The sequence below is a fragment of the Staurois parvus genome, unplaced genomic scaffold, assembly GCF_062004578.1.
Source record: "Staurois parvus isolate SC_StPar_1 unplaced genomic scaffold, SC_StPar_1.0 ptg000299l, whole genome shotgun sequence".
Taxonomy (NCBI): Eukaryota; Metazoa; Chordata; class Amphibia; order Anura; family Ranidae; genus Staurois; species Staurois parvus.
The window spans coordinates 13,977,406-13,989,415 of NW_028318095.1; the positions used below are offsets into that span (position 1 = coordinate 13,977,406).

At 41.3% G+C, this 12,010-nt stretch overlaps 1 protein-coding gene across 3 annotated transcripts in view; it reads left to right on the top strand.

Annotated features, from left to right (window-relative positions):
* ARL6 (ARF like GTPase 6) overlaps nt 1–12,010 on the top strand; it is a 99,458-nt gene that overhangs the window by 33,177 nt on the left and 54,271 nt on the right. For all 3 annotated transcript variants that reach the window (XM_089682941.1, XM_089682943.1, XM_089682942.1), the window contains exon 5: nt 8,852–8,946. In XM_089682941.1, coding sequence (XP_089539067.1) covers nt 8,852–8,946 — 95 coding nt within the window. The remainder of the gene's footprint in view (nt 1–8,851; nt 8,947–12,010) is intronic.

Sequence of the window (12,010 nt, forward strand, 5' to 3'; positions counted from 1 at the left end):
AAGTTGTCCACGTTCAGCAAGAACTAGAATTGGCAGGTACAATTGTTTCAAACAAAACAATAAGCAATACACTCATCTGCCATGGCCTGTACACATGTTCACCATGCAAAACTCCATTGCTGAAGAAGAAGCATGTTGAAGCTCTTTTAAAGTTTGCTGCACAACATTTAGACAAGCCTGTGAAATACTGGGAGAATATAGTCTGGTCAGATGAGACCATAATTGAACTCTTTGGATGCCATAATACACAACATGTTTGGAGGTCAAGTGGCACTGCACATCACCCAAAAAAAAACATCATACCAACAGTGACGTTTGGAGGTGGGAACATCATGGTGTGGGGCTTTTTTTTAGCATACGGTACTGGCAAACTTCATGTCATCAAAGGAAGGATGAATGGAAAAATGTACCAAAGCATTCTTGATAAAAATCTGCTGCCATCCACCAGGATGATGAAGATGAAACGAGGGTGGACATTTCAGCAAGACAATGATCCCAAACACAAAGCCAAGGAAACTTTCAGTTGGCTTCAAAGAAAAAAAATAAAGCTGCTAGAATGGCCCAGCCAATCGCCTGACTTGAATCCAATAGAAAATCTATGGAAAGAACTAAAGATCAGAGTTCATAGAAGAGGCCCACGGAATCTTCAAGATTTGAAGACTGTGTGGAAGAATGGGCCAAAATCACACCTGAGCAATGCATGTGACTAGTTTCCCCAGACAGGAGGCGTCTTGAAGCTGTCATTACCAACAAAGTGTACGAAGTGTTAAATAAATAAGTTAGCGTGTTCAATACTTTTTCCCTGTGTCATTCCATTTTATTACACATAACTTAATCACTTGGCCTCCAGAGATTTTACCCCCGTTCCTGACAGGCCATTTTTTTTTTTTGTTACAGCGTTACGTTACTTTAACTGACAATTTCACAGTCATGCAACGCTGCATCCAAATGAAATTTAGGTCCTTTTATCCCCACAAATAGAGCTTTCTTTCAGTGAAATTTCAACGCCTCTGCGGTTTTTATTTTTTGTGCTATAAACAAAAAAAGACTGACAATTTTGAGAAAAAAAACAATATTTTTGACTTTTTGCTATTAAACATGTCCAATAAAAAAATTTCAAAATCAAATTTTGTCATAAATTTAGGGCAAAATGTATCCTACTACATGTCCTTGCTAAAAAAAAATCCCAATATGTGTAAATTAGTTGGTTTACGTGAAAATTATAGCGTTCCAAAGCTTGGGATATTTTTTTTTATAACCTAACCCTGTTTTAGACTTCTTCACAAATTTATCCCTGACCTGACTGGTGTGTTCCTTAGCCTTCATGATGCTGTTTGTTCACTAATGTTCTCTAACAAACCCCTTTTTAGGGCTTCACAGAACAGCCATATTTATATGGGGATTAAATTACACACAGGACTCTATTTACTAATTAGGTGACTTCTGAAGGCAAATACAAATGCACGCCACACTTTTGCACATATTTATTTGTAAAAAATTATGAAAACCATTTATCATTTTCCTTCCACTTCACAATTATGTGCTATTTTGTGTTGGTCTGTCACATAAAATCCCAATAAAATACATTTAAGTTTGTTGAAAATTTCAAGGCATATGAATACTTTTTAAAGGCACTGGAAATGTGTATAAAAACTCCTTTTAATAAGTTATAGTACATATGGGCAGTCGACTCCTTATGCACTGTGGCTGTCTACCACAGTCTAATGATTTTGCCTTGCTAGTCTTATTTCATTATAAACTTTCAGTCATCTCTTAAGAATTTCTTGCAATGGAAATGTCACAGGGAAAAACCTTTATATCTCAGGCTTTAGGTACCCATAGACAGATTATGATGGTCCAGAAATGGCTGTGGATTCATTTCTATGGGTGGCCTCTGAGCTATACCAGCCACCCACCATCTGGGTACCAACAACTCCTATAAATACCACTGTGATAAGCCATCATTCGCTCCCGTTAACCACTCCAACCCCCTCCATATAAGTCATAAGCTTGGCTGAGCATAGCTTACCAGTTAATAAAGCGCTCTGGGGATTGCGTGCCCTGAGAGCAATCAGAGTGTGCCCTCAGGAATGACTGTCCTGTGAAGTTCATGAGCAGGTCTACTGAGCAAGGCATCTCAAAGAACAATGTTCCAAGAGCATTAAGAAGCATTAGCCAATTAGATTTCCCTTTATTTAGTGAGATCTTATGTGACAGTCAGCTCCTAGTTGTTACGCTTTTCATAGTCACAGATTTTTGCACTAAAGGTTTAGTATAGCAAGTAAATGCCAAAATTGACTCAGAAAATGACCTTCCTGTTATTGAAGATAATATCTGAAATATAATGTATTGTAAATGAATTGGTTTCCTTTTAAATGAACCTGGCAGGATAGCCATAAAGGAGCTGACATTACTGACTTGTATTTGAAGGTGCAGCCTCACAGGTATGTCATTTAAATCCCACCTTCACTGGCCAGATTTTAACTGACCTGGAACATAATTGTGTATATCAGGTATCCCAACATGTTATTGACAGCAAGTTTATTCCTGGTTATAGAAGCAGGCAATACAATTGACAGCCCTGGAGCATGTACTTTCCAAAATAAGTCAGCAATGGCAGCTACAATGTTTATGACCTTACAGGTTCCCTTTAAAGTATATCTAAAGACAAAACTTTTTTTAGCGTTCAATGCAGTGTAGAAGAGTTAGATCCTCTGTCGGGAATTTATTGCTTTCTCTGTCCCTGCTGGGAAGATTTGTCCTGGAGATCACTCTCTTAGAACAGAAAGTGAGGAAAAATCCAAAATGTTACATTGGTCACCAGAACTGGAATAAAGGGGATATCTTCTAATGGGGACAACTGTTTCAGTGACAACTGTCTAAAAAGGGTATTTCCTCTACTTTGGGGAGATTTCCCATCATGGCCCATGTATCTTCAGGACAGGAAGTTAGGAAATAAAATCCCAGTGGGAGAATGGTTTGCTTTATGTGGTGTGTACAACGAAGTTACCTGAAATTATGTATTGACCATGTCTGGGTCACTGCTGTGTAGTGTAAAAATTTATTTCATTCATGCTGGAAAGTACTGCTAATGCTGTGCTTCCGGTGCTGCGGTTGTCATACAAGAAAGTGATCCTGTTGTTTACCCTCCCTTTTCTCTCCCTGCATCCATGTGAATTGAGAAGAAATGTGTCTCTCATACATAGAAGTGATAGTGTCATTTATCTGCCGCTCCTCTCCTCTTGTCCAAAAATCACACTAAGCAGCTGTTCTGTAGTGGGATTTAACAGATGGGATGATGTCATCAATGGATTCTGTCAACAATTGTACGTTGTATATGGGAATACATAAGAATTAAACTGGCCATACATTGTTTAGATTTTGACCAGTTGCCCTGTTGGCCCTTCAGCCCAACATCCTTCATTTGAAAAAAAATCAAAGGAGTCGGGTAGAAAATTGTCAGGCAAACAGCAGCACTTTCCAATCAGATGCAGAATGGGTTTGAATGGAAAGTGTAGAGTTTGACTAGTCCACCCATGCCATGCTATGAAATAACTGGCAAGGTTGAAATGGGCGACAATGCTTTTGTAAAAGCCAATGTTTCCTAGATTTCAACTGGCCATAATACTATTTCTGATTATGGTTTGTCTTATGGTAGATTCATAAATACATTCAATTGGAGGTGTCTGTGGTATAGCGCTCTACTCCAGGTTCACAGTGTATACAGCTTTCCTGGTCCCTGCCCTTCCCTCAGCTCATTACAGAAGCAAACGTCATTCCACATGAACAAAAATGGAGGTCACATTCTGACGTTTAATCCTGCAATAACATTTAAACTTCAGTCCTTGGGAAGCCAGCTGGGGCTTTATTAAATTGAGAGTATGTGTAAAATAAACAATAATATAAAGTTTTTTCATGGGATGGAGTACAGCCTCCATTTTTGTTCATTAAGTCTTGTATACATGTGGCCGAAAAACAGAAGAAATCAGTCGGTTTGTCAGGAACTGGATGGCTTTTGGCCAGTGTGTACAGCTGTCTGTTCTACAGAAGCTGATCTCATGACTGGCTTCTGTCGAATGGGCATGCTGGAGAAGCAGCATCCGACCCGCATATCACTTGTGTTAGTACAGCGATCTCACTGTCATTTTCATTCAGCCTGCTGGATTTGTCCTCTGTTGATCAGAGCAGGGCAGGCGAATGACAGGTTTCTACAAAGTGGACACAGACAGGGCCTGCTCTACTCTATGGCTGGATGGGAGTAAACACTGCTGTCCATTTACACCCGAATGCCCTTCAATCCGATATGCCTAGACAGAAGGGGATGCATACCCTTCCATTTTTTGGTTTGTTCTTTATAGCTGAGCGGATGGAATTGGAGGTAGGTGGTTGTAAGGACCCACCCACCACTCCATGGGGGTAAATGGACTGTCTGAAAACAGGTGGACCTGATTAGACCCTTCATGCGAAAGGGACCTAAATGACCTACAATTGTTTTGCTGAGGGGGTGTCAAAGTGAAGTCAGAATTCCTGATCTCCTTCCAGGTCAGTGTCTCAGATAACTGCACAGTGATTTTAAGCCCTCACCTTGTAAAACAACGCATTCAGTTTGTAATAGAAATGAACGGGAAAACATTTGTGTACAGATCTAAAAAAATATATATACAGTGAAGGAAATAAGTATTTGATCCCCTGCTGATTTTGAATGTTTGCCCACTCACAAAGAAATGATCACTCTAAAAATTTAATGGTAGGTGTATTGTAACACTGAGAGACAGAATAGCAACAAAAAAATCAAAAGAAATGCATGTCTAACAAATTATACACTGATTTGCATGTTCATGAGGCAAATAAGTATTTGATCCCCTATCATTCAGCAGGATTTCTGGTTACCAGGTGTCTTTCATACAGGCAAGAAGCTGAGATTAGAAGCAGTCTCTTAAAGGGAGTGCTACTAATCTCATTTTGTTACCTGTATAAAAGACACCTGTGCACAGGAGCAATCAAACAATCAGATTCCAAACTCTCCACCATGGCAAAGAGCTGTCCAAGAATGTCAGGGAAAAGATTATAGACCTACACAAGGCTGGACTGAGCTACAAAACTATCGCCAAGCAGCTTGGTGAGAAGGTGACAACAGTTGGTGCAATCATTCGCAAATGGAAGAAACACAAAACAACTGTCAGTCTCCCTAGGTCTGGTGCACCATGCAAGATCTCACCTCGTGGAGTGTCAATGATCATGAGAACAGTGAGGAATCATCCCAGAACTACACGTGAGGATTTTGTCAATGATCTCCAGGCAGCTGGGATGACAGTCACCAAGCAAACAATTGGTAACACACTACGCCGACAAGGATTGAAATAATGCTGTTCCTACAAGGTTCCTCTGTTTAAGGAAGCACATGTCCAGGCCCATCTGAAGTTTGACACTGAACATCTGAATGATGCAGAGGAGGACTGGTTGAAAGTGTTGTGGTCAGATGAGACCAAAATCGAGCTCTTTGGGATCAATTCAACTTGTCATGTTTGGAGGAGGAGGAATGCTGCCTATGACCCCAAGAACACCATCCCAATTGTCAAAAATGGCGGTGGAAACATTCTGCTTTGGGGGTGTTTTCCTGCTAAGGGGACAGGACAACTGCACCGCATCAAATGGACGATGGACGGGGCAATGTATCGTCAAATCTTCGGTGAGAACCTTCTTCCCTCAGCCAGAGCATTGAAAATGGGTCATGTATGGGTGTTCTAGCATGGCAATGACCCAAAACACACAGCCAAGGCAACAAAGGAGTGGCTCAATAAGATGCACATTAACCTCCTTAGGGACATGATTTTGTCCATATTTCTGTGCTCAAAGCGGTACATTTTTTTGCATGGAAATATGTCGTTTTTTTTTTATTGTAGGCCTGTCATTTTTTATGAATAACTCACTGAAATCTGTCCGGACAAGAGTCTAGTAAACATCTTGGGTATGATAAAATTTGAAACACGAAATCATAAATTATAATATAATCTCTATCTATCTATCCATTCAGTCGTATCCGACCCTTGGCGATTGCATGGACCGTCACACGTAAGCAACTTTTTCCATGAATTCTCTTAGCAATTATTTTACAGGGTAGGTTGCCAGGTCTTTCCCCAACCAATACCATGCAGGAGATCCCGCATGGCCAGGGATGAAACTAGGACAATTTAGACAGGAGCCAATTCACCTACCAGCATGTCTTTGGAGTGTGGGAGGAAACCGGAGTACCCGGAGGAAACCCACGCAAGCACAGGGAGAACATGCAAACTCCATGCAGGAGGCGCCATGATTGGGAATCGAACCCATGACCCATTTACTGCACGGCAGACATGCTAACCACTAAGCCACTGTGCCGCCCATTATAATATAATAAATAATCATAAAAAATAATAATATAATAATAATAAATTTAATTCAATATTGTAATCAAACCAAAAACACAGAAATTTGAAATCTAGTGCCAAGTTCGCACATCACTGAGCTTAGTCGCAAAATCGTTTTCAGTGTCTGATGACGAATTTCCCCACAAATAATTATCACTCAATTCTGCAAGTGGTTCTGATTTACTATCGCTGTTCTCTAGCTGGTCTAAAACCACCTTTGACCTAAAGGGACACTTTTTGGACGCCATGGACGTTTCTCAGTTTCCAGGCAGAAAGAACAGTAAAAATGCAGGCAGGGCACAGGACAAAGCACTCGGGACAAAATGTATGTGAAATGCTTTGATACAGTATTGTTATACTATGTGATTTTAGTGTATTGAGTGAATGTCACTTTTAAAATTATTGAATTTCCCGCCGGTTCCTTCCCCCGTACGTCCCGACGCTCGCAGGAACCGGAAGATGGATGCCAGCATCAGCCGGAGGAGATGGCAGGGGACGCTGCAGGGGGGACATTGTGGGAGCGCAGGACAAGGTAAGTGAAACAGGGATCCCGGAGCAATGCTGCAGCGTGATCCCGAGTGTAGCTTGGAGTTACAGCTTTTGGTACTAAAAGTTTACCCCGAGCTACACTCGGGGATGCCACCAGGGAGGTTAATGTCCTGGAGTGGTCTAGCCAGTCTCCAGACATTAATCCGACTGAAAATCTGTGGAGGGAGCTGAAAGTTCAAGTTGCCAAATGTCAGCCACCAAACCTTAATAACTTGGAGAGGATCTGCAAAGAGGAGTGGGCCAAAATCCCTCCTGAGATGTGTGCAAACCTGGTGGCCAACTACAGGAAACGTCAGACCTCTGTGATTGCCAACAAGGGATTTCTTTTGAATTTTTTGTTATTCTGTCTCTCAGTGTTACAATCATTTCTTTTGTGAGTGGGCAAACATTGAAAATCAACAGGGGATCAAATACTTATTTGCTTCACTGTAATAAGAAAAAAATATATATATATATATACATACACACATACATATATATATATATATATACATACATACATACATACATACATACATACATACATGAGGGGCGACTGAAAAGTTCTCGGCCTACCCATGAAGAATTTGTCTTAGCCCAATTTTATTTTTGCTACTCATAGTACATATCTTTGCAAGGTTCCATACCAAATTTCTCACAAATAGCTTTTTCTTTGTTTCAGTTATTGAAGACTGAAGTGCAGAAGGTCATCATTGTCTGAAAGATGGAGAAACTGAGCAAACGTGCTGTTATCCAATACTTGCTGTCTGTTGCGTTGGTTTTCAGCAGTCAATATTCATGCATGTCAAGCACTACTGTTAAAATGTGTCCAACACATTCCTGGGATATGCCCACTTTCTCTTCGATCAAATGTTCTGTCACACGCCTGTCTGCCATTACAAGATCCTGGATTGCTGTGACGTTTTCCTCAGTACAGGCAGTTGCTGGCCTTCCACTGCGAGGGGCATCTTGGACAGAGGGGTTCCCCCTCTTGAATTTCCGCCACCCACTTTTTAACGGTGGAATAGGAAGGGGCATCCTCCCCTAATGTTTCCATCATGTCCTTGTAGATGTCCTGTCCACTCATTCCCTTTTTTCAGCAGGTATTGGATAACAGCACATTTGCTCACTTTCTCCATCTTTCAGACAATGATGACCTTCTGCGCTTCAGTCTTCAATAACTGAAACAAAGAAAAAGCTATTTGTGAGAAATTTGGTATGGAACCTTGCAAAGATATGTACTATGAGCAGCAAATATAAAATTGGGCTAAGACACATGCTTCATGGGTAGGTTGAGAACTTTCCAGTTGCCCCTCGTATAAATACCCTGTTTTTCACTTTTCGTAAGTGATCATATACTCTCTGTTCTCTTCATAAGAGCTGAGGGAGTAGAAACAGCAGTACACAGATCTTTCCAGTGAATGGCTGCAGATTGGCATGTCAGCAAAAGTCTGATCAATGGAGGAGAGCAAGCCGTTTTCCAGCATAGCTAGAAGACTGACCATAGTGTGTTCACCTACTTAGTGTGGTCATTTTTTTAATAGGAAAGCAGCGGGACTGGCAGGAACACCAGGGATTTCACACAAAAGAAGCAATACAAAGAGAACAGGATACTTTTTTCATACAAGTACATGGTACAGCAGGCACATATCAGGAATATGAAATGTTGGGTTTACGTATTCTTTAAAGTCTGGTTCAGCATAACGAACGAGAGGTCTGCACCGGAGGCCTACATCCCCACAAGTTGCCTTTGAATGGAATGTGATGTGCAGTCTTATAAATTAGAAGCTTTACTGCAGAAGTACCTCTTTAAGGTGATATTGTTTAATAAGACCGAAACAAGTAAGACCTTCTTGTTGCAAGCTGTAAATAATTTGTCCGGCTATAAATCTGCTTCTTGTCTTTCTTCTCTGCAGAGAAGGCCAGGCTATTATTTTTGTCATTGACAGCAGTGACAAGCTCAGAATGGTTGTGGCCAAAGAAGAGCTGGAGACCCTTTTAAATCATGCAGGTAAGATTGTTCAGCGTTTCCCTTCTCCCCCTTTATTCTCATCAGACATTTTAGAGAAACTCGTCTTGTCAGCGCCGCTGACGGCTGCTACTGAAGAGCACTCAGCTCAAATGATATATGTCAGCGGTTCAAATACCTAAAGTCTTTCTTGACTGATTTTAATCTCGGTCTCTTCGGCTGTGACTGCAATACATCCAAACTCGGAGATGGACGAGCAGGCACCATCATATACTTAGATCTGTAGATACAAGTACAGGGGAGTTTAGCGGATCTGACACCTCGTCACATTGTGCTTGCTGCAGAACAGCGCTTTGTATCACAGGTTTAATTCTGCTCTTCATACGCATTTTTTCCGCTTATGTCAGTTTATTTACGCTCCACTTTTCACAGATATTTTGCATATTTACTTCTTAATTGTACAACATATGGGATCTAAGAGAAGTTTATAAACAGAGGTAAAGTTCAGAAAAAAAATAATTTGTGTGTTAATTAGGGAGCAGAGGCCATCTGTTGTCACAAACACCTCCAAAGGTGATTTAATTAAAAGCAGCCCTGTGAGCCTAAGAAGCGGATGTTGTGTATCTTTTGAGTCTGTTATCTATAATAGCTTCCTAGATAGGAAAATATATACAAAGTAGACAAAAAGCACAAAAGGAAAAATGGTTGCTGTTTTAAACTTGATTTGTTACTAGTGCAGGTTCCTTACTATTTTAATAATAGAATCGAAGCAAGATTAGGGTTGAGGATAATTGCCTCCTAAATTATGATGTAATTTTCATCTTCAACTTTTATTTTTTAAAAATATCAAACAGGTTATACTTCCCTGCTCTGTGCAGTAGTTTGGGACAGATCCTCCCTGCACCTCCTCTTCACAGGTCTCCCACAGGCGCTTCTGGCTCCTCCATCTGCCGAGTGCCCCCATAGCAAGCCACTTGTTACGGGGGCACTTGGGCAGAGTCGCTCCGGAGCCAGCTCTCTATGACCATAAGACAAGCAGAGTGGGGGTTGGCCCCGCCAACCTGCTTTCTCCTCACTGGCAGTGATTGAGAGCCACCAGCTCCTGCTGCTGTGTCTGAGCCAATGAGGAGTAGAGAGCATCTGCTCTCATGCACATCACTGGATTGAGATTGGGCTCAAGTAAGTATTGTTTTCCTTAATGCAGAGAATGCATTACCTGCAGCTGTCCTGAACATCTGTGACTCACAGACACCAAAATGCATTTTACATTATGTGCCCCAGTATGCCTGTGTACATGAGTTATTAAAGGTCTCCCCACACCAGCCTGTGACTGGACAGTGAAGAAGCATACTGATTAGCTCATCATTCTCACAATGCACTCCCTAACTACTGCATGTTCTTTCTTAGCAAATGAGAAATTCAGCACAATCAATTGGCTCCATGTGCTGCTTCTCCTCCCAGTTCAAGCTCTGCTATACAGGGACTGTAAGAGACTGATTCGGCATCAAATGCAGGTTCTTGCACTGTCTGCACTTAGAAGACTACATTTAATTCTATTTTAATGAATACAGAATTGCATTTATTTACATCCTTTCTACCAGCCCGGAGTTCAGCTTTAAGAAACCTCACACACAGCATTTGACTCTGGCATATGTGTATTGGTCAAGTGGTGTATTGGCAACGTATACCATATCTGTAACAAGCTGATATCTTGATTTGTTTTTTTTTAGGGTGTAATTAACAAAATAATTTTCGGTATGACTTTCAATGTCTATTCCCAATAACTGTGTCATTGAAATTTGTAGATTACCCACCAGATTGGGCTCTTGATTTGATTCACCCTCATTCAACCTCTCTGGCCTTTTTTTTTTTGTCTTTTGACCCCCCCCCCTTCCCCAAGCCTTTTTTATTTATTTTATATTCTACCATTTTGCATGCATACAGTTCCATTGATCCTCAGTTCAGTCATGTGCTATCTCAGGTTCTCTACTTTCTTTAATGGTAGGCAGGTTCTGAATGCTGCATAGTATGGTGCAGAGTAATGACATTTAGCCCTGGTTCACTACGGCGAAGGAAAGCAACGGTTCCTGTTTGTTTGCCATACCGCATAGCAATCTCACTGTGTTCATGCGATCTGCTGCGGGGGTCATTGTTAAGTTAATGGCACCCCAAAAGCAGGATGCAAAATGCAGTGTTTCCCTGAATCGGATTGCATGGGTATGAACACCCATGCAATCCAATTCGAGTGCGACAAAAAAAAAAAGGTGTCTACACTTTTTTCGTGCAGATGCAGCACAATTTGAGCCATACAAAATGAATGGGCTGAAATTGCACCATACAGAATCGCATGTGATTTGCACAGGAATGCGGTGTTATTCCTGTCTGAATCACATGCGGTTCCACAATGTGTGCCAGGGCTTAATGTAAACATAGGGCAGGAACTCGGGGAGGGAGAGCAGCATGAGCTGAGCTGCTAAGAATCCATGTGGTCTCCTCACAGCAGAGTTCAATGAAAGTCGATTGGGTTAAGCTTGGCTTCAGGTGCCAAACTTAAAATTCAAGATTCACATATAATGTGAACATTTTAACATATGGTTGTCATAAAAAGTTTACTTTTGCCTGTCTATAATTTCAGATGTACTCAATGTTGAAGTCAGTTCGCTTTTAAACCGAGACCACCAAGAACAGAATGAATTTTTATGTGAAACAAGTAGTCTACTCCAGCGGTAGGCAACCTTAATGAGGTGGAGGTCTACCTGAACAACATGAGAGAAATCAAAGATCACCGGGCACAGTGTCACCTCCTCACACTTGATTTAAACCTTTATTTGCAGTACTATGTCGCAACCGCCTGCATTGCACAGCAATCAGGGGTTTAAATCAGGTGATGAGGAAGCAACATATCACCTCCTCATCACCTGTCAAACACACTCAGATCACTTTTCAGAGGAGCAGCAGTGCCTGCTGAACTTGTGAATGAGCCCTTAGTTGCATTTGGCTGTGTCACGCTTAGTGCTTGTTCACTCGTAATGTTGGGGGGTGGTAAAACCCTGTGGTTGAGTCGCGTTTCTACTTATACCAATACCTACCCCCTTTAGCTGCTGAG